Source organism: Euprymna scolopes, chromosome 21 (assembly GCF_053919585.1).
Source record: "Euprymna scolopes isolate OS-2025 chromosome 21, ASM5391958v1, whole genome shotgun sequence".
NCBI lineage: Eukaryota > Metazoa > Mollusca > Cephalopoda > Sepiida > Sepiolidae > Euprymna > Euprymna scolopes.
The window spans coordinates 10,643,463-10,668,505 of record NC_136502.1 but is presented as its reverse complement, the minus strand read 5'-3'; the positions used below and the strand labels follow the sequence as shown (position 1 = coordinate 10,668,505).

General features: G+C 30.1%; 2 protein-coding genes across 4 annotated transcripts in view; both read left to right on the top strand.

Annotated features, from left to right (window-relative positions):
- LOC145241995 (protocadherin beta-13-like) overlaps positions 1 to 15,383 on the top strand; it is a 261,453-nt gene extending 246,070 nt beyond the window's left edge. For all 3 annotated transcript variants that reach the window (XM_080104877.1, XM_080104878.1, XM_080104879.1), the window contains exons 3-4: positions 2,856 to 2,994; positions 14,169 to 15,383. In XM_080104877.1, coding sequence (XP_079961003.1) covers positions 2,856 to 2,994; positions 14,169 to 14,770 — 741 coding nt within the window. In that variant the 3' untranslated portion in view covers positions 14,771 to 15,383. The remainder of the gene's footprint in view (positions 1 to 2,855; positions 2,995 to 14,168) is intronic.
- An 8,532-nt stretch (positions 15,384 to 23,915) lies between these two features.
- The window catches only part of LOC145243052 (protocadherin Fat 4-like), a 139,792-nt gene continuing 138,664 nt past the window's right edge, over positions 23,916 to 25,043 (top strand). Inside the window, exon 1 of the mRNA XM_080106158.1 lies at positions 23,916 to 24,047. The gene's annotated coding sequence lies outside the window, so the exon portion shown is untranslated. The remainder of the gene's footprint in view (positions 24,048 to 25,043) is intronic.

The window sequence follows — 25,043 nt, the reverse complement described above, 5'->3', positions numbered from 1 at the left end:
TACATTTTAATTTACAGTTTAAAATTTTTTTTATTTTCTCGTATATATTGATTAATTGATTGATTGATGGGTTGATTGATTGATTGGTCTATAATTCTTGCTAGGTACATTATTATTACAGAGTCTTACATCAATCAAAAACAAATATCTACTCAACAATTGTTTGTTTATAAAGAGTTATTCCCCCTTGTCTACAATGTCGCTTTTCAATTGTCAACACTCAAATTTAAACAAATAAATAATTGATAAATTTTTATTAAAAATATAAAGTATTAAAATTTGATATTTGACTATTTCGGAAACAAGTTGTAATAGGTTTTTTTTTAATTTTATTTGAATAAATATATAGACTAATAATAATTTTATTTGAATAAATATATAGACTAATAATAATTTTATTTGAATAAATATATAGACTAATAATAATTTTATTTGAATAAATATATAGACTAATGATAATTTTATTTGAATAAATATATAGACTAATAATAATTTTATTTGAATAAATATATAGACTAATAATAATTTTATTTGAATAAATATATAGACTAATGATAATTTTATTTGAATAAATATATAGACTAATAATAATTTTATTTGAATAAATATATAGACTAATAATAATTTTATTTGAATAAATATATAGACTAATAATAATTTTATTTGAATAAATATATAGACTAATAATAATTTTATTTGAATAAATATATAGACTAATGATAATTTTATTTGAATAAATATATAGACTAATGATAATTTTATTTGAATAAATATATAGACTAATGATAATTTTATTTGAATAAATATATAGACTAATAATAATTTTATTTGAATAAATATATAGACTAATGATAATTTTATTTGAATAAATATATAGACTAATGATAATTTTATTTGAATAAATATATAGACTAATAATAATCTTATTTGAATAAATATATAGACTAATGATAATTTTATTTGAATAAATATATAGACTAATAATAATTTTATTTGAATAAATATATAGACTAATAATAATTTTATTTGAATAAATATATTGACTAATAATAATTTTATTTGAATAAATATATAGACTAATGATAATTTTATTTGAATAAATATATAGACTAATAATAATTTTATTTGAATAAATATATAGACTAATAATAATTTTATTTGAATAAATATATAGACTAATAATAATTTTATTTGAATAAATATATAGACTAATAATAATTTTATTTGAATAAATATATAGACTAATAATAATTTTATTTGAATAAATATATAGACTAATAATAATTTTATTTGAATAAATATATAGACTAATAATAATTTTATTTGAATAAATATATAGACTAATAATAATTTTATTTGAATAAATATATAGACTAATAATAATTTTATTTGAATAAATATATAGACTAATAATAATTTTATTTGAATAAATATATAGACTATAATAATTTTATTTGAATAAATATATAGACTAATAATAATTTTATTTGAATAAATATATAGACTAATGATAATTTTATTTGAATAAATATATAGACTAATAATAATTTTATTTGAATAAATATATAGACTAATAATAATTTTATTTGAATAAATATATAGACTAATAATAATTTTATTTGAATAAATATATAGACTAATAATAATTTTATTTGAATAAATATATAGACTAATAATAATTTTATTTGAATAAATATATAGACTAATGATAATTTTATTTGAATAAATATATAGACTAATAATAATTTTATTTGAATAAATATATAGACTAATAATAATTTTATTTGAATAAATATATAGACTAATAATAATTTTATTTGAATAAATATATAGACTAATAATAATTTTATTTGAATAAATATATAGACTAATGATAATTTTATTTGAATAAATATATAGACTAATGATAATTTTATTTGAATAAATATATAGACTACTAATAATTTTATTTGAATAAATATATAGACTAATAATAATTTTATTTGAATAAATATATAGACTAATAATAATTTTATTTGAATAAATATATAGACTAATAATAATTTTATTTGAATAAATATATAGACTACTAATAATTTTATTTGAATAAATATATAGACTAATAATAATTTTATTTGAATAAATATATAGACTAATGATAATTTTATTTGAATAAATATATAGACTAATAATAATTTTATTTGAATAAATATATAGACTAATAATAATTTTATTTGAATAAATATATAGACTAATAATAATTTTATTTGAATAAATATATAGACTAATAATAATTTTATTTGAATAAATATATAGACTAATAATAATTTTATTTGAATAAATATATAGACTAATAATAATTTTATTTGAATAAATATATAGACTAATAATAATTTTATTTGAATAGCAGATTCAGTTCTCAGAGGAAGACTAAGGAAAGTTTTGGGATGTGATAAGAATGAACATGAAAGAAAGGGGGATTAAATAAAGACCTGGCCAGAGATAGATTAGTTTGGAAGTTATTTTTTAAAAGATATCCAACACATGGCAGCATGTCAAATGGATATTAAACCGATGACGATGAGCAGCAGCAACAGCAACAACATTGATGACATATAACATTACAGCAGCAACAACATTGATGACATATAACATTACAGCAGCAACAGCAACAACATTGATGACATATAACATTACATAACGGTTATTTAATTTTAAACAATAATATTCAGATTTTGTAATATCAGACATCATTTTTCTTTCTCTTCTTCTTCAAATTGTTTTTCTTCCATTTTTACTTCTTCCCCTTTTCATGTTTTTCTTCTTCTTCTTCTTCTTCTTCACTAATTATTACTTGTATTTTTGTGCTATTCTAGGAAATAGGTGAATCATGCGGAGGTAAAAGAACGGCATTAATGTATCCTGACTGTCATAGAGAGGTTTTGTCCTCTCACGCTGACAGTGCACATGGCTGGGACAAGGGAAACACAGCACACAACAGAGATGAAACGCCAGGTAAGCAACTAGTATTTGTTTCATTTCATTTTATTAGAATGGTGATTTGGTGCGTCATATCTGTAACGGAAATTCCCTTCCATTTCCTGAAAATATGGCAATATATCCTTTAGAATTCTTTCGTCTTATAATATTGATATCTTATCCACTTACAACATTAATACACACGTCATTAACTAAGTACGGAAAGTAGAAAGTGAACCATGGGTTTACGTCTAACATCCTTATAACTTCCCTTATTTTAGTCCTTTAGTGCTCACATTCTATGAGCGATGTTTCTGACAAAGGGAAAAGAATTTCTGTTTTCTCGGTCTATCCATCTAACACTTATTGTTAGCTAGTTTTTGCCCTTGAAGTAGTATATTTTGTTTTAACTACTTACATTAAGCAGCTTCATACCTTATCTGGAGCTATTTCCATAAAAATGTTTTTTAAAAATAGACACTATTATTTTTTATTATAATACTAGAGGGGGAGCATCCGGCCTTGCCCACTTGTAAAATATGGTTAAATATATTTTAAGTCATGCAGATTTCGTATTTATTATTACAAAGCCAATTCTCTATTGAATATTATATTGTACCTAGTATATAGTATTGATTTCGAAAGTTAAAAAAAATGACTTGGGTACCACAACATTTCTGTATGCGCTATTCATCCATCCAAACAAAGATTTTACTTGTTATAAACCATCCTTTGTGTATGATTACTATTTCCTGTTGATTTCAGTGTTGTGTGACCAGTAATTTAAGAGTTTATTGGTGAAATATTTGCACACAGATACGCACACATACATACATCTACTGTTTTATTTATATAGAATAATAATCTAATATATAAAAGGCTATACGTCTGTCTGTCTCCATATTTTCAAACTCTATCTCCTCTGAAACTAAAAGTTGCAGAGCAGCGCTAGAAATCTCAAAGGATTGAATTTCTTATGGATTGTTCTTTTATTGGTTTTTAGCCTGTTAAAATAGTTTTTAAGGGGTCAAAAAGGGGTCAAAATTGAAAAAATCATTATACATTTTGTACATTCATCTTATTTTATACTTAATTTTTAATCAGTTCATATGCATGTCACGTTGGTACAGTGGTAACGTCACCAGCTTTGAATGTTAAAGTTTTGGTTTTGATTCTAGCTGATGGCACCCGCATATTTTTTTTACTTTTGAAATCATAACTCTATAATAATATATGCGAAATCTGGGCAGATTAAAATATAATATCTAAACGTATTTTATGCCCGGGCAAAGCTGGGTGCTAGTAGTAGTAGTAGTAGTAGTAGTAGTAGTAGTAGTAGTAGTAGTAGTAATAATAATATCATTATCATCATGTAGAATGCTCAGGTTCACTATAACGTTTCAGAAATGCATATGTATTACATTGAATAATCTACAATTGTCAAAGACATGAACAGTGTATGAGTTATGATATACCTGTAGATCATGTGTATGGAGGAAGAGGTACTAGATATAGTTTTATAAAATTTCTGAAAGCATGGGGTTTTAAATGATGCATTGTCCCAGCAACCAACAATGGAAGCAACTAGTTTGTTCCATGTTTCATCAATTCTGAACATGAACAAAATATTCCTGAAAATCTTGGGAGTTGTACTGTTTTCTGACTTTGTAGGCATTTCCATATGTATTAGGTGCCTAGAAATTAAAAAGCTGCTCAGGATTGTTGTCGGTTCAGAATCTTATAAGTGTCTACCAAATCAGTTGCTTGATGTCGGAGCTTCAATGAGTCTAAACCCAGGATAGCAAGAATAGTATTTGCTTGGTTACATATGTTTGAACACTTTCCAGGAAATCAATTCTGAACAAGATAAGAATTACAAACTGATAATGTGAATTTTAAATGTAGTTATATCCTAGCTATTTTATACCTGCTCAACATTTTGATCTGGGTTGGTCTCCTTGCTGCTTTGGTTGCGAGGAAACTTGGGTAGAAATACCGGCCAAAGATTCTTTCTCATCAACCACCTTGACAAGTTTTGGGACAGTTTACTGGCTTTTAATATGTTGGATTGAGGTATTTGCCAGGTTGGCAACTACGAGGTCTACTCTCTCAGGTATTGCGTCCTAGATTTTGGGAGGTGTTCTTACTGGGGAATGTTAATAGGACTGTCCAGGCAATTTTTGCTAAGCCAGAGTTCTCTTTCTTTAGGGAGGTTGGCTTGATTCTCCTCACGTTCTGACCTTGTGTCACATCTTTCTGCAGTGGGAAAGAAGTAAATAACTACTATGGCTATATGTAGTTTTAAATAAATGACTGGAGCGCAACTTTATATTACTTGTATTGATCGGACTATTCTCATCTTGAGTGTTATTAGTACAACGTTTTGGTCAGATTGTCCTTTGACCTTCATGAGGCATGTCGGTTGTTGTTTAGAAAAGAAAGGAGAAAAATTATTTTTCCTCTTCAAATCCATTGTAGTACCTTTGTCCACAGCTAACCTTCAGTTGCCAATCTGTGATCCATTGCTGCATTGTGTCCAGGTATGACTGTACAAAATATTTATTGCATGCAGGGTTTGTATTTAAAACATTTTCAAGCTTGATGTTATTTGCATATTTCATGACGCCGTGACTTATTCCTTTCTGCAAATGTTAAATATTCTATATTTAATAAAAAAAAAAGTAGTGTTGAGACGATTAATCGGAAATATCGGAAGTTTGGGGTGTTGGATTCAGAAAAATCTTTACATATTTTCCGATGCCAAAACCGATTCTTTTAATCATCTTTTTTTATTTGATTCTGTTTAAAACAACATCTTCAACTGCTGGTAGTAATTAATAAATATTTATTGATTTTAAATTAACACTAAAACTAAAATCTATAGATCACTCCCTCTTCCTTTTTACGTTTGAGAAAATATATGCACATTTAAAATGTGTTTTTATGATAATTGGGGGAAAATAACAACTTTATAGTTAAATATTTAGAGATTTATGAAGAATCAGAATCGGTAATTGTATTGGGAATTTAGTATGGAATCAGTAATTGTATTGGAATTGAGAAAAATATTGGAATCGTCCCATTACTAGTAAAAAAAAATGGTCATCCGAGCTAATGATATATATAATTTATATAATTATTTTCAAACATATATTCAATAAATAACTGACCATTATTATTATTATTATTATTATTATTATTTCTAGTGTCATTATTTTATTTTCATATATATAGTTTTGCATATAAATTTAATGAAAAAAGAAAAATGAAATCAACTACTTTTCTGTTTTCTCTCTTATTAATTTATTGCAACCATCGACTGAACTGAATTTTATCATTGTTTTTAACAACTACTATGTCATATATTAATATAATTTTAAATGTTATCTTCTATATACTTATACTAAAGCTGAATTAATCAACATTCATTTTTCTCTAAGGCCTTTTCCCAATATTAATCACATAAAATGCATGCTAAAATGCTCCTTATTTTGGGGATTGAGTTATGTTGGAAAAAGTTCCATTTTAATTGTTCTAATTAGTCATCTCTTTCTAAATTTTGGTCTATCATCCTCACCCTCTCTCACTGTATGTTATTTGACCACTGCTTTTTCTGTTCAATTACTCACTCTCTTTTTATTAACCATCAAAGTTAACATCATAAAATATATAACTATTTGTAATAGTCCATTTTAAACAAAAGGAATATGATTAACCACTAGCTGGGGGTGGGGAGAGAAGCAGAAAGAGGCTAATTTTGTCTTTGTACAAATTTACTGCAAGGTAAAAATACCAGGTTGGGAAACTAGCATAGGCTATCCTTCTCTCGAGGGTAGATGGGACTCTCTTAAGCTGTGGAGCTGTGGTAATCACTCCATCTAATGATGGCGTTACGATAAAAAATACCCTTGATAGCCCTGGTGAAGCATCAAGTATTCAGCTACCGACAAGATTTGAATTACACTACAAACCTATGTAGTGAGTTCAATCTCGGCTACGGCCGCACTGGGTGACAAATTTAAATGATTTTGCAATTCCTCTTTTTTTCCTTGATTTAAACAATCTAACCCGAGCTCAACGGGTGACCCAACGTGTCAAATTTTTTCTAGTCTATACATCTAAAAGACAAAACGCGTCTGTCTGTCCACCTACTAACTACCTTTAAGTTGGTAGACCTACAACATTTTTATTTGTTGAAATTGATAACCGACGAAAAAGATAATCTGTATTTATATTTTGTCTGCAAAGAGGGGACATAAAACCTGTTATATGGTATTTGTTTATTTATTAATTTAATGAAATTTCACAAATAATTACGTTACACAAAAATACATAATACTAATTTTAATCGTTTCAATATTTTGAAGTAAAGCCTTAACTTCAAATGTAGATTAAATGATTTTAAATTCCTTAAAATACTTATTTTTTAGCTGCAGAAAAATTGGAATTGGTAAAATTAAGAATTTTGCTTTGAATGAAAAATCTTTGCAATTTATATTGGCAAAACGTGGCATTAAAACATTGTCCCGCTGCCTTACTATGTATTTAAATATATTTATGAACTGCAGAAAATGTATGAAATGTAATTTAATTCTCGAATTTAATCTAATTATCTGCTATAACTAGTTTCTTCCATTTATGTTCTCCTCATGTCTGACTAAATTATTACTAATACATGTCAATAGTTTATAACAGTAACGACCATGCTTATTGTTCCTGACAATATTAAGAACAATACGGATTTGGATTGTCTCCCTTGCACTAAGGCAAAGTTAAGAATATTCTTTATTGATATTTTCTTTTCCAATTTCAAATGCATTTATAACACGAAACAATTAAAAACCATTCTATTTAGAATTTCTTATTTTTGTTTCATAAACTTTGATCTGTTTAATGAAGTAATTTTCTTAAGACATTTTTAACAATCATAGCTTTAAACATATTGACATTTATTTCAGATATAGTCTTGTTCAAAGAAATTGGGTAAACAGCCCTGCTGCGTTCATATAATAGTATACAGTAAAGGGGTATATCTATTTAGCTTGAAAATTTATATGTACAAACATTTCTGGCTACATATATGCATACATGTTTCGGCTGAAGTTTAAAATAACTGAAGCCTCCGCCAACCAAAGGTTTAATTGAAAATGAATGCTAAGGAAAAAGACATTTTTAACCGGACATAAGGTGGGGACGTCATGATAATAAATTAAGTCATCTCTAATTTTTTTTTTAATCTTTAGTTTTATGGGATCAGAATATTTTTATTATCTGACAGTTATGATAAAAAAGATCAACTCAATCGACACCTGTGTATAACACCATTTCCATTATTTACTAACCTTTGTATCCTTAGGGATGTTGAGGTTAAATAAATGGAAATTTAAAAAAACATGTTTATCCATTATTTTGTTGATTTGATAATTTTATAAAAAGAATTCTCTATATAATCTTCACACAATATGAGTTATTATTTTTATATGGAGTCTATTATTTTTAGTTCATTATAAACCTAATAAAATTAGAATATTAGTATAAACTACAATAAGAATAAAATAATATAATTTGCAAAACCAATTCTTGCCAAAGTTTTTTTCATATATATATATATAGAGAGAGAAAATAAAAAAGGAACAAACCGTATTATGTGTTCACCAACGTTTCGTCTTTATTTCGAGACTTCCTCTGAGTGAATGAGATTAAGAAACCAAAAAAATAAATAAATAAAATATACCAGTACAAAATATTTGAAAAAGTTTCACGTGCACAGTGTGACGCAGTTCTATTTAAGAGAAACGGAAAAATTGATGTTGGAAATTCAAAAAGGAAGGGGAGCTGGCGCTGTTAAAGAGAAGGAAATTTTAGTGACGTCAATTAGTCGTTAATTTAATTTTAAAACTATGAACGCAAGTTTATATTCTTATTGGGAAAAAGATATATCTGTTGAAATTTAAATATAAGTTTGTAACAGGAATGAAATGAGTGTTTTTTATGTAATTTATTGATTGAGATTATGTGTTAATTATTACAGGGGGTGTTTGAATGGTGTGAGAAAGTTAACCTGTGTCCACAGTTAAATAATGTTCTTTTAATAACAGTTTACTTATTAATGGCGCTATGTTATAGAAACCTCCACGTTGTTTAATAGTGCTTGAAATTGCGATAAGCGCAGATTCAAGGAGTCTCCGGCGCGGTTTATTTGAAATAAATTTAACTACTTTTGCTTGTTTAAAATCAAAGGTGTGGTTATGTTGCAATGAATGAGAGAATAATGCACTAAGAGAATTGCTATTTTTTATATCTCTCTCTCTCTCTATATATATATTTTTTATATCTCTATATGTATATATATATATTCTTTACTATATATTTTTTGTATATTGATATTCATATTAAAAACCTTTTTTTCTATTTATTTAAAAAGAAAATATAACTTTGTGAGCTAAACGTTTTGGTTTTGATTCTCGGTGGTGGCACACAAGTCATCTTTGCTTTAACATTTTTAATCATTACTATATATTGGGTCCAATATAATCTCTTCTATAATATTTTGATTGCAGAAATTCTCTACTGGACCAAAATATCATAGATTTGCAACAACATATGCCACATTTTTTTTTTTACATAGGCGTCACCACTTATCAAGGCCGATAGGCCACTCAAGGATAAGGGTTAAAGAGTGTAGAGTAGTCAAAAGGACAATATTGTAATCGGTAGTAATGGAAGTTCGGTAAATTTGTTAACTTAAGTGGAACGGCTCATCAGAAACTTGTTCACATTGTCTTGAAGACAACCATATTATAGACAGCTGGAAAGCAGGAAAACAGAAGACAATTCCACAGGCGTGCAGTTCTAAGAAAGAAGCTTTGATCATGGAATCTATGTTTAGGTTTAGGTACAGATAAAGAGTGGGGAAAATTATTGATAATGTTTTCAGCTAGTCTAGCGTTTCTTGTGAAAGTTTGGCGAGGGGGGACCATAGATTGAAGCTCAGTTGAACACTTTCCATGAAAATAACGATAAAGCAGAGACAAACTCGCAACATCTCTTCTGTGAGATAGAGGTTGCAGCGAAGAGAAAAGGACATCTCCCACCAGGCCACGAAATCTATTTTGAACCCTATCAAGGCAGGACAAGTCTTTTCTAGCAGCTCCTGCCCATATGTGGCAACAGTATTCCATCCTTGGACGTATCTGGCTCTTATATAGATAGAGAATTGCATTAGCAGTGAGATATCTACTGAATCGATAGAAGGATCCGACCATTTTTCCATACAAATTTATTAGGCCTAGAATATTAGCCACTGTCTTATGTAACTTTGAACGGCATTTTAGATACATATTTTCGTTATAATAAAATTCTACATTTCATTCTAGGAGCAACATCATCACAATCGCACCATATTTAGATGAACTAGTTCCTATTTTTCCTTCTTAATCTAAAGTCCTTCTACCATCCCTAGTCAAGTCTGGGAAGAAATATACACATTATAACTTTATTGTCCTGGCATCCTTCGTGACTGGATCATAAACTCATAGACATACAATTAACTTTCCATTTCCCGATTCAAAAACTCCCTTCTAAATTTCCACCAATTCTCATTGGCTGAGAACTGACAAACTGATTATTCCAGATTACACATCTTTGTACGAAAATGAATGTGTTAGACCTTTACAAATATGGTGGCTCTCTCAACACTGCCACCCCAAATTTCTCTATGGTTCACAGTATTTGCGCATGGGAATCCTGATGGCGATTATCAAGGTTGAATGTTAAGGCAATTATTTTGACTCCACCCCTCCAACTCACAAAATTGGGTGTCTATTCCGAGAGCCGTTCTTAACATGAGGAGGTTGTGGGCTGAGCAACAACAACAGCAATAACAACAGCCATACTATATATATATATATATATATATATATATATATATATATATATATATATATATATATATGAGATATTTAAGCTTCAAGATGCAGTTTATTATTTTAATGGATGGTTACCATTATCGATATGTATAGGCGCATACATACAAGTAAGTACACATATACACTCACATAAATATATATATATATATATATATATATATATATATATATATATATATATCCTGCATATTAGTAAATTTAAGTGCTCCTCCGTGCACTTACGTATACTTATATGCAGGATTCAATAGTCCTCACCTCATCAAACTTTCACAAAAAGCACTTGTCAAGCTACAACCACAACCAACAAGTTATCCTACTCTTTATCAGTGTCTAAATCTAAACGCAAATTCCATGAACAAAGTTTCTTTCCTAGAACTTCCCACCTGTGGAATTCTGTTCAACTGGCCTGACTACAGCTGACTACAACATGGTCATCTTCAAGTTCAATCCCGTTTCCATAAATAGTCGAATTCTGCCTAATTCCCACCAAAATTATCACTGACCTTACACTCATTAACCCCTATCCTTGAGTGACCTTCTGGACTTAATAAGTGATGATTCCCTGTAAAAAAAAAAAAAATTAAAAATACATAGATGTGTTTATGAAACACATACTTATACACAAAGTTAACATTTTTTCAAGTGTTTTAATGCTCTATGCATAAATTAAATTGTATTATTCCTATGGGGATACATGTTAAATCTTGTGGGTGGGATGATTATATAGATCTATTTAACAAGTCATAGCTATTTTGTGGGTAGAATAAGGTCTAATTAATCCAGTAAGAAGGAGGGTGATGCTGGACTAAGCGATGTTTTTTTTTAGGGAATTAGTGTTTAATTTTCCATAAACAATGCTGTAGCAATATCCTTAATAAGCATGGCTGTATTGGCAGATGTTTGATCTTATTAGGGACCTCCAATTGTCACCACAAAATCGGTAACATCATCATTTTATGTATACTTTACAAAACTGTTTATAGACATTGTTTATTTTTGTGTTTTTAAACCTCTGAAAAATGAGGTTATATTTATAGAAAGTGCTCTCATCACATCACAACAAGGATGGCAAAAACATTTTCACTAGATATATTTTATTACTTAATACATTTTCTTATCTAATAATTATTTTTGACTATTTTAGAATAGCATGAAGGGTTCTTAGTCCCCTATTTATCTGGATTTCATATCCGGATTCGTTTCTTCTAAGTTTTAACTTACAACTATTCTTAACATCAAATCGTTTTATATCACATGATTAAATTAATCAATCTGCTATTAAGCTCATGTCAAATGATAGGTGAACATGCAGGTTAAACCTTAAAAATTATATCGATGCAAATTTTGGCAAATCATTCAACAATTGACTTCAAAAAACATATTACTGCAAATGCGAAAGAGAAGAAAAACATGACTTGTGGCCCTTTCTTTCTTCCTATTTGTATTTTATATCCTAATGAAGAGTATTGTTAATGTTTCCTATGGGTTAGTGTTGAAGTTGCTGCTTGGATATTTTTATCATTGGAACACTCATGAAGAGAGAGAGAGAGAGAGAGAGAGAGAGAGAGAGAGAGAGAGAGAGAGAGAGAACACCACTTTGAACTTCAAATATACTTTATTCAACTAAACTATTTGGATATCAACTTCTTTACCTTTTTACTTGCATTTACTCCAAACAAAGCACATCGTCACTTGGACGTAAGGGGCTACTCTTTAGGACCATGTTTAGAGGAGATGAACAAGATGTTGGTTTACGTTACATTTAACTTCTGCATGTTAGTACAGTCAGGGAAGCAGGTAACAGGAAGGGCATTCCAAAATCTAGCTGTTTGCGGGAAAAAAAACTAAAGAATTTAGGAACAACTACAGTGAAGGGGTGTAATTTTGTTGCTAAGCAAGTTTGTCAGGGGGAAGGAGAGGTATGCTGAGGGGGCATACGTGCGATGAGTTCATCAGAGCACATTCCGTTAAAATTAAAATACTTATAAAACAGGCACTAAGAGTTGCCTCAAGTTATGTTCTGAAACGCTTATATCTTTGGATATAAACATTCCATGTGTCTCTATTAAATTCTTACCATAAATTAAAATCCGGTTTCAAATCTTTTCTCTGTCACGTGATTAAATCAACTAATCTTTCCTTTCTCTCATTTCATTTTATTTCAGTTGAAATTCTCAGAAATTAAGTGGTTCCCTTCCTGAGGATAACACTTGATCTCTATTTGAAACACATAGATATTTGCATATTTCATTTAACCTCTCAAACACTGAGTTAGTAAAGAAGTTTGATGAATCTATTCCTCCATTCAGTCTTGAAAAACAAAGGATACCCCCTGTAGGGTAGCCGTGCATGTAATTGTGAGGCAAGGGTTGCGCAATCCCCAATCACACCTCTCCTAAATCAGCACTGTTTGAGTTCAAAAAAAGTCCAGGACGATTGGAAACAATGCCGAGATAAGCAAAGAGCACTTACAGCATCTGGAAGTCCCAAATGGTCACCCATTTAGTACTGAACATGGCATAATCACATTGACACACTGGTTCCTACCGGATCACCAAAGTGAAGCAATGTTGAACCTAGTAAAGATGTTAAGAATATAATTTTCCTCTCCTCAATTGACAATTTAAATAAGTTATAGCATATATTCTTGTGATCTCTTGATCTTACTGGATTCCAGGACAAGAATTCCCTTTGTCTAGTGGAGTATCCAGCTTCGTACTGTTACTTGAGCCAACATCACTTGGAGAACATGCACGATTTCTCGTAAAAGCTGGTATGGATTAGCCATACCAAGGAGATCTTATTTGGGTCATGAATACTATGTGATTTTGAATATTTGGTCAGGTTTTACTTCTAGAAAAACGTATCCTCATGTCAGGTTTTCCTGACAAACCCCTGTACAGAGAGACTTTAGATAGTTGAGGATAGTGTCTAGTAGGCATTCAAGTTCTATGCCGTGTATGTGTATCAAATGATCTTAAAGGTCATCACCAGTTAAATGACTCAATCTACACTTTCGATGTGTTTTATTGCTAAGTAATGTGTAACACGTTACTCCAACACCTCATATTCCTTTTTATTATCACTTTTTATTATTTAACCTTGTATTCTCCCCTCTTCTCTAAGCCACACTAATTAAAACAAAATCAAAAAAGCTAAACAATCTAACCCTAACCCTACATTGAATATACAAAATCAGTAAAAAAAAAAAAAAAAAAAAAAAAAAACATTCTTTTTTGAAATGATAATTTATTTCTTGCTTTGTTCTTTTCTTTTTTTCAGATCAGTATAGTTCCCACTACTCTCTGGCCCATACTCCATGGACCAACCAGGAGACATATATGAAGCACATGAAACAGAGATTCTCTTGCCCAGTTGAGAGAAACGTATCCACCAGATGTGTGCACAAACCAAATGTTGGGAAAATTCCTGAAGGTAGTTCAAAATGGACAGGCATGAAACCATCTAAGCCCTGGACTTTACCAGAAACTAGGAGAACTGGGTCAAATTCGCAACAGACAATAACAGAAGCAGACCTTAACTATTCAGGTCAAGTCGACTGTCTTGTACAATTACCGCTGTCAAAATATTATGTTCTGGAACAAAACGTGGAACAATCTTCACAGCAAATAGCACACCCTGAACCCCATGGAGGCACTGGTATCGGTCCTCAAATGTCCCTTCCAAAATACTATATTCTTGAATCCAACTTAGAAGCTCAGTCGTCATCAATACCAATGGCAACAGCAGCATCTCATTCTGATAATTCAGAAATATCTGAACAGCAAGTCGCATTACCTTTACCAAAATATTATGTCTTAGAATCAGAAAAACAAAACAATGCACAAGCATCACATTCACAGGATTCTGATCAAACAGTATAACACCTGCCAGAGTTGATAGACTAACGTTACAGTTCACATTAACAAGACAAGAATTAAATTTATACATGTTTAAGCAATGGGGAAAATATGACACTATACAAACATTACAATAAACCAAAGCAGAGTTAAACTTGAATTGCTTAATATTGTGAATACTGAGCATATTATGAAATAAGAATTGTTTTATAGTAAACAAAGCAAGAATATATACATTTTTTTTTTTAACTATGATTATCTCCCTTGATTTTTTTGTTCATTTCTAGCTAGCATTTCGTTCATCTTAATTTCATCAACTTTAATAGTGACTATTTGGGCCGTTATTTTGGAGTTGTTAATACAGATTGCAAGACAATAAAGAATAAGATTAGAATCAGATTTCAGTCAGACTTGTATCGTTTTGAATGATGGTTTTAGCATTATGATAGTTGCTGCATATTGTCAGAAAACAAAGGTCACAGGAGATAAAGTGTTATATAAACTTATTTGCCAATGTTTTTTGTGTATTTATGCGAGTTATATGACAATATAAATAGTTGTAATAAAAAGCACCTAAAATTAGGAAGTAGAAAAGTTAATCATTTAGAAAGGTACATCAGTTAATAGAAAGAATAAATACATTATTTTCTACTTATTTTCCTAATTACATAAGCATACATTCATATATATATATATATATATATATATATATATATATATATATATATATATATATATATGTATATATATATATATATATATATATATATATATATATATATATATATAGTAGCATGGGTGCCCGGCGTTGCCCGGGTATTTGGAGATGTATGTTGAGCAAAAAAAAAAAAAAGTGGTCAATTTTTTTAACTTTGACCCCTATTATGGCCCCTTAAAATTTATTGTTTTGGGCTCAAATCAAGTTATTAAGTTAGATCCATGTCCAATGAACCTATATCTAAAATTTCAAGTGTTTAGACCGAAAATTGTCGGAGGAGTTTGGTAGAGTTCTCAAAGGTCAAATCGTTGAACTTTGACCCCTTAATCACCAAATTTCTGGCCGAAAACCGATCACATCAATTTTCCCAAATCTCCGTACCCTGTATATCAAATCTCGAATCTGTAGACTTAAAATTGACAGCGTTATTGCGTAGAGAAATGTACACACACAGACACACAGATACACAGACAGACAGACACTTTCACTTATATATATATATATATATATATATATATATATATATATATATATATATATTGTGTGTGCTATGGGTTATTAATTACATAAACATATATATATATATATATTTATATATATATATATATATAGATAGATAGATAGATAGATAGATTTTATTTGTTTTACATAAGCATTAATATGTCACTACACATTCATGAGCATGTTTCAATCAGCCAATTACAAGTAACTAGAGACCTCTTCAGGCGATATAGCTTCTACAAAAGTTTAGTTCATAAATTACATCGATTACGGACTAAACTTTTGTATAAGCAATATCGCCTGAAGAGATTTCTATTTACTTGTAACTGGTTGATCAAAACATGCTCATGAATGTGTAGTGAAATACTAATGTTTACATGAAACAAATAAAAAGTATATCTTGCTCCTCTTTGGTATTGAGCACTCTTGTATTAACCTCATTAAAACTTCATTGCTTCATTGGTTGTTTTACTTGTGGAAAATATTAACCTGAAATTATATATGTGTGTGTGTGTGTGTGTGTGTGTGTGTGTGTGTGTGTGTGTGTGTGTGTGCGTGTGTGCGTGTGTGCGTGTGTATGTATGTTATGGGTAATGATACAAGGTAATAAGTAGAAATATATTTACCCCAATAGTATTAATAACACTGATACATATGTGTTTTTGTGGCTTACATAAACAAATCTGGATTTTGGTCTATATGACATTTTTAGAGATATTACCCTGTTTTAGGGTAGTGGTTTAGTGGCTGAGAAAGTTGCATGAGCTGAAGCCTCGAATTGTCCATGCAAATCCAAAATATAAGCATATACACACAGTTAAAAATAACATTATTAGTTCCCCTATTATTTTTTTAATTCTTTTCCAAGTGCTATTGAGCAAAGCAAGGATTCTGTAATATGCGATTTTTAAATATATTAATTTTATTTTGGAACCTTGCATCATTTTACTTAGCACACTGATAAAAATCAACAAAACTAAATCAATATCAAAGTCAAAATAATTAGCCTCCGTCCCCATCTCTGATGCTAATGTTTAATGCTGTATCATTTTTGGTGAATAACATCTGCTGCTGCTAGTTGGCGTTGTTTTCAATAAGTTATAGACATGTCTCCTGCGGAACTGCAACCTTATTTTGATAATCTTTCAAGCTCTTCAGATTTTAAGGTCTTAGGAATGAACCAAGTGTTCAGTTCTATAAGGTTTTCTATTAGGTTCAAGGCAAGGCTTTGAGCAGGCCAGACAATAACATTAATAATGAACTCCTGGGGACATATTTTCACGTATGTGTTGCACACTTCATATCATTCATGTAGGAAGGAAAAATGATAACCAAGAAAAAGATTTGTCGTTCGCTGTTTCAGTTTTCCTTTCAAAGTTGTCTTGTATTCTTTGCTTTCCATTCTTTTCATTCTCAAAAGGTTTTTTAGTTTCAGACACAATGAAGCATCGCCAAGCATTATACCTCTGCCACACTGTTTAATTATGGCAATTGGGGTTTATATAGACAAACAGCTCTAGTTTTATCTGAATAAATAATAATTTTCCAACATGCATCGTCTTTCTATAGATTATTTTTTGTTTTATTTTACTTCAGTCGAAGTTCTCAGAAATCAAGGGGCCCACAACCTGGGGCTAACACTTGAACTCTATATGCGATACATAGGTATTCGAGTGTTCCACTTAAGTTCTTTATTTCTCAAACACTGAGTTAATAAAGAAGTTGAGAACATAATTTTCTTCTCCCCAATTAACCATTTTCATATATTGTATTATATCTTTTATTTTGGTCTCTTGGTCTTACTGAATTCCAGGACAAGAATTTATCTAATCTGGTGGAGTATCCAGTTTCGTGCTGTTACTTGAGGTAACATCACTTGGAGAAGGTGCACCATTCCTCGTAAAAGCTTATATGGGTTGGCCATAACGAGGAGATCTTATTTGGGCAGCGAATACTATGTGATTTTGAATATTTGGTCAGGGTTTACTTCTATGGAAAAAGTATCCTCATGCCAGATTGTTCTGACAAACCCCTGTACAGAGGGACCTTAGACACTCGAGGACAGTGTCTAGTAGGCATTCAAGTTCTCAGTTTGGCTTTGGAGATGTCTCTTCAATTGAATTCAGTTTTTCATTATTTTTTACCTTGCAGTCAATTCCTGTGCAAAACTCTAACGATTGTCTTCGCAGAAATTTCAATTCAAAGCATAGCTGAGTTCTTCACAATAATCTTGGCATCTTTTTTTATATACGCATTTTTATTGGTTTTTATTTGAAGAGATGTTAAAGTATTTTACTTTTGACCTTTATCAGTTTTATTCTGTGTAGATTTTTGTAGAATTGTGTATGATTCTTCTAGTGCCAATTTTCAACAATTCAAAATACTTTGGTAACTTTGTGAACCGATTCTTTTTTCTAATGTCTAAAGAAATTTATCTTGTTTTTATTATGATACTTTCGCAGATGATGGATCAGACGCTTCAATTGTCACGCAACGTAGACAGTGAACGATAAACATCAATTCACAATCTTAGAAAACATGAGTTGGTTTGTTTGAAATAAATCTATTATTTTGTGCAACCAAATAGACATTTAGTTTTTAGAGATAAGGCTAAAATTTTTAGCCTTTTTATATAAAATTCCTTGTTTTGTTAAAAAATAGTTGGAAAATTCTTTTTAAAGTTAACAGTTTTTGGAAGAGGAAGAGATTATTCTGTTTTCAACTATCTGCCAACAATCTTTTATCTTTTCATATCGTGTTAAGGATAGATATTTTTCATTTTTGTCATTGGATTTCTTAAAAAGTTTTAAAATAAATACATTAATATATTACTCCTTTAATAATAATAATAATAATAATAATAATAATAATAATAATAATATATATATATATATATATATATATATATATATATATATATATATATATATATATATATATATTTATATACTATCAGAATTATCCGTTATTGACTGGGTTAAAAAAGAGTCTTCAAAAATGGACTCTGATCTATGAAAGTATGAAAGGTTATGAAAAGGGGGTGCGGGTGTAAAGAGATAGCTTAAAACTTTTGGGGATCCAAACCAAAGCAACTCCCTCAAATGAACATAAGGGGGCAGTAGTGGGAATCTTTATTGCCACAAAGGTATGAACACTAATTAAGGTTCCAATTATAAGTGACTCCTCCCATAGGGCCCTACCTCCGTTTGTGTAGTGAGCAATGTAACTCGTAAAACCACCCCCTTCCTATGGTGGGGGTTATCATAGCAAGTTCGCTAACTCTGCATCAAATGGTGTGAGCGTGCATAGGGTTCCCATATGTAAGTGACAATCCTGGGGCCCCCGACCCATTGGTGAGAGCAAGCGGCATAACTTGTTAAACTCTCCCTCAACTCAATGGTGGGTCATCCTGCCATATTTGGTAACTCTATGAGTGTAAATCAAACAGCGTGAGCATGCACAAGGTTTTCAGTTATAAGTGACTCCTCCCTGGGGCCCCACTCTTGTTGGTGGAGATGAGCAGTGTAACCGTAAAAACTTTCCCCTTCCTATGGTGGGTTATCCTGACAAATTTGGAAGCTCTATGTAAACCAGTGTGAGTGTGCATGGGGTTTTCCCCCCTGGGCCCTGCCCCTGTTGTTGGTGGTGGTGAGAGCGAATTATCATACCCATTTTTGGTCCTTGATACCTATTCTATCATTGTATGAGATCAGTTTAGTATAATAGTAAACCATATAGGAGCCTATTCTTGTACAGACAGACACACACACACAGATGTTGAGCTTCATTTTATATATATATATATATATATATATATATATATATATATATATATATATATATATATATATATATATATAAAGATGAGGAATAATAGTTATATAGAACTTTATTAAATCATCAGATCAATTAGGATTAAAATGAGACGAAAGTAGAAAAAGAACGTTTTTAAACAATGACATTTTGAAGCTAAATGCTTCTCATCAGGAGAGGAGAAAAGCCCGAATTATAAAAATATGAAAGTATACAAATAAAACCGACTTTGGAACATTAAGGTTAGAAATGAAATGAAAAAAAGGTGGTGAAAAAAATGGGGACTGGCAAAAGAGATGAGAATAAAAAATAGAAAAGTTGTGGTAAGGGGGAAGGGTAGAAACGGAAAAGGAGTCAAATAAAGAAATACCTATTAGAAAAAAGTAAAGAAATAAAAAATTTAGAAAATAATATTAAATGTATACATCTACACTTGTAAATAATATATATATATATATATATATATATATATATATATATATATATATATATATATATATATATATATATATATATGATGAGAATAATGGAACTAGTATTCCGACAAAATAGAGAAATAAAAGATAGAAACAAACCGAGTTATGTGTTCATCAACGTCTCGTAATTCGAGACTTCTTCTAGATGAATGAGATGAAGAAAACAAAAACACCAGTACAAATATTTTAAAATGTTTCATGTGCAAAGTGTGACGCTGTTCTATTTCAGAAACGGAAAAAGACGTTGGAAATTCAAAAAAGGGGGGGGGAACTTGCGTTGTTAAAGAGAGAGAGATTTTTAATAACGTCATATAGTCGTTAATATGTTTTTAAAAGATATGAACGCAGAAATAATTAAAAATCATATACATCAGACCTTTCTCTCATAAACAGATACCTTCCTTTATCTACACACACCAATAATACAATAATTTGCAAAACACTAAACAAACTAGGAATTCCAATCATACAAACCACATCACAAACTATAAAACAAATATTAAAAACTACAAAACATCTCCAAAACAAACCAGTTTCCAATGCAGGCATATACATCATTCCTTACCGAAATTGCCATCATATATACGTTGGTGAAACCCAGTGTAAGTTAGAAAAAAGGCTCAGTGAACATAAAAGAGATATAAAAAATATCAATTCTCTAAGTGCATTATTCTCTCATTCATTGCAGCATAATCACACCTTTAACTTCAAACATGCAAAAATAGTTAAATTTATTTCAAATAAACCGTACCGGAGACTTCTTGAATCAGCGCTTATTGCAAATTCAAGCACAATTAAACAACATGGAAGTTTCTATAATGTAGCGCCATTAATAAGTAAACTTTTATTAAAAGAACATAATTTAATTGTAGACACAGGTTAACCTTCTCACCCCATAGAAACACTCCCTGTAATAATTAATACATATAATCTCAATCAATAAATTACGTAATAAAAACACAATCATTCCATTTCTGTTACACACATATATTTGAATTTTAACAGACATATTTTTCCAGAAAGAATATTAACTGCGTTCATATCTTTTAAAAACATATTAACGACTATATGACGTTATTAAAAATCTCCCTCTCTTTAACAACGTAAGCTCCCCTCCTTTTTTGAATTTCGAATGTTTTTTCCCGTTTCTGAAATAGAACAGCGTCACACTTTGCACATGAAACATTTTAAAATATTTATACTGGTGTTTTTGTTTTCTTCATCTCATTCATCCAGAGGAAGTCGCGAAATAAAGGCGAAACGTTGATGAACACATAACTCGGTTTGTTCCTTTTTATTTATTATTTCTCTCTCTCTCTCTCTCTCTCTCTCTCTCTCTCTCTCTCTCTCTCTCTCTCTCTGTATATATATATATATATATATATATATATATATATATATATATATATATATATATATATTAAAAGACTGGCGCCGAGGAAGACTTTATTGTTACCTAACGATGTCTTTTTGACTGAAACAGTAGATTTATTGTAGTGACTTATGGTGATTTTGTTCATCTAAATTAAATAAAGTAATATCCTGCCCTTTTCATCAAGTATTATCAACAGCTTCATTGAAATTCAATGGTTTTGTGTGTGATTTATGTGTTTATGTACATATAAAGCTATCATATGAACATATATATATATATATATATATATTCTTTTATCAGAATTTGGAATAGAATAACTGATTAAAATATGTTCAAAAGGATATTGTACAGATTATCCATGTTTCATATTGTTTCCTTCAAACTTAATTACTTTTGTATTAGTTATACTTGAAAAAACTCGTACAATAATAGAAATTTTCTTGAAAGCGTACTACTTCTACTACTAATAATAGTATAATAAAAAGTGTACTACTACTACTACTAATAATAATAATAGTATAATAAAAAGCGTACTACTACTACTAATAATATATTTTTCCTACTTTTAGTTAAAAGTCAGACAAGTATATGAAATCTTAATATGCATTATTAGATAGAAGACTAATAGATTTAACTTAAATTTACATTTATCAAAGAAAATATGACTTTTCAGTATCATATCTTGGTTATTCATTAGTCTGAATAAGTGAAAACAGTAAATTAGTCGAAAAGCAAAGACAAGAAAAGACATGACTAGCTAGGAAGGGTGATTCACTGAAACTCGCAAAAGTCTATGTTTCAAATACACACACATACGATGGGCACAGATCAGATTCGCTTATGGATAATCAACCAGATCAAGTTCTTTGGAGTCTTGAGGCACAAAAGGATTACCCAATCTTGCCGAGCCACATATAATGAACATTAAGACAGCATTCCTAATTATTGACTGACTTTGATTGATTGTCAGACCAGATATTGAATTTAAAAACAAATGCCAGGAATGGAAAACTATCTTGACTTTATATCTGGAACTGCAAAACAAAACAAAAACAACAAAACAAAACAAAGCATAAACAAACAAAAATAAGAACAAGTATTTTAACTCGCGTCTAATCTGCACTTACTAAACAGTAATGAAAATACTATTTCAAACTTAAGCATGACAGACCAATGGAAATTCTATTTCAAACTTAAGCATGATAAACCAACAGGACTAAAGTATGGATGAACAGTGGCTCCTACAGATATATGGATACATCTAAAAATTGTATTTCAAACTTAAGCATGACAGACTAATGGAAATGCTATTTCAAACTTAAGCATAACAGTCTGACTGCCAGACAGAGTCTCTTATTGAGATGCTTGGATGCACTTAAAATAAGATACGTCGTTGCAGTCTACATGTTTGATGATGAAAATGTTATGTGTGACAGCCTGACCAAATAACGGAAAGAGCATCCAGAACGATCTAATGATATATATAATGGACTCTCCCATAAATTTCGATGTATGAGGTTCCGCCACAACAACTAAGTTGTTCGGAAATTCACACTGATGATTTGTTTTATAATGGTGAAGGCTTTGTGTAGAACCAACCACAGTTTTTGGTATTACTGCTAATCTTTGTTGGTGCAAATGATTGCCACAAGACCGAGCATACAGTAGATTGCAGCTTTTTACATCAGAGTTTTCCTTCTCCTGGATGCATGTTTTAACAAAGACTGGGAGTGCATCTCTCTCAGTGAATTAATGCACCTCCAGATGCCAATCTGGAAATTTCTACAACTCGGCACGTCACGTTGACAAACCAGTTCTCGTCAGATAACTAAAGTTAAGCAACAATGAGCTTGGCCACTACCAGATGGGTGACCATCCGGAAAGGCTAGGCACTGTGTGTGTGTATATATATATATATATATATATATATATATATATATATATATATATATATATATATATATATAAAAAGTCCTGAAGTGTCTTCCGCAAAGACTTAAAAACTGTAAATTCTGGAAAGTATTTAGATCACCCAGATGGCAACATTATTTTTGGAATCAATCTGAATACGGAAGATATTGCTGGTGCATTGAAGACACTTGCTGTCACGTGAACTCCATTGAAGCTAAACTCACATCAAGACGTGACTAGTAATAGAAAACTTGGAAAATATTTAATAAATTTTGAGAATTTTTTTTCTAACAAAAAATATATATATTGGAAAGTTGAGAGAGAAAGAGAGAGAGAAAGAGAAAGAGAGAGGATGCTGTATCTTCACTTTCACTCCTCATCACTTTCCTCCTCTTCATCACTGCTGCTGCTAACAACATCAGCTGCAGCAGCATCAATACAAGTGTCTACATCTGGATATATATACATCTCATCTCAGGATGGATTGTCGTGGATTTAACAACACAGGTAAGTTAGTTATTGATGTTTTTCTCATTTCGGAAGCATCTGTTTAACTTTAGACATTCAATTAATGCAGGTTGGGGTGGGCAAGCATTTCACTTTTTACTTTTTATAACTTTTTCTGCGTTTTTTTTTTAAATTTTTTTTCTTATTTTATATCATTTCCTAATTTTGGCCAGTTTTTTCAATATGTGCATTTTCTCTTTAAACATAAATTTCTTCGCTCTTAAAACTTTTGAAGGGTGGAATGGGGTGGAGGCCTTTTCTCTATCTTTGAATAATCCCTTTTAAGAACCTGCTATATGAAATTGAAAAGTTTTTTGTTTGTTTTTTTTTTTGCTTTAGATAAAAAAAACACTCCTATCAAAATGACAGTGAAAAACTTCATTAAGATCTTGAATAAGACTTTTAATGTTGAATGCTTTAAATTTATATTATTTTGCTAAGTTAATATTTTAAAAGTGTATATAATTTTATTTATTATTTTGACATTTCCCTCTGTGAAGTTAGGTGCTTAACTTTGAGAAATAAAAGTTAATTTTCATTTTCCAATTTTTTTAATGGAAATCGCTCCAGACAAGGTACGAAGCTACTTGATGTAGGAAGCTAAAACAATACTATTTAAATGTCACAAACTTTGCCAAGGATAAGTGTTAGGTGGAATAAATTCTGACCCAGAAAGCAGCAGTTCTTCCCTCTTTGTAAGAAACATTATTCATGGAATGTGAGGACTAAAGGACAAAATAAGGGAAGCAAGAGTTACGTCGCTGTCGAAAGTAAACCCAAAATCCACTTTCTACTTGCTTAATTAAAGTTTGAAATGTTTTTAATGCCAAATCAACATTAATTATTAGTTTAAAAAAAATGACATGCAAATATATTTTTGCAGCAAAATTTTGATTAGATGCAACATTTTTCTTGATAATACTATTAAAAAAGTAATTTTATGTTTTATAACACCAGATGGACCTAAAATTATAAAATTTAGTAATTTATAACAAA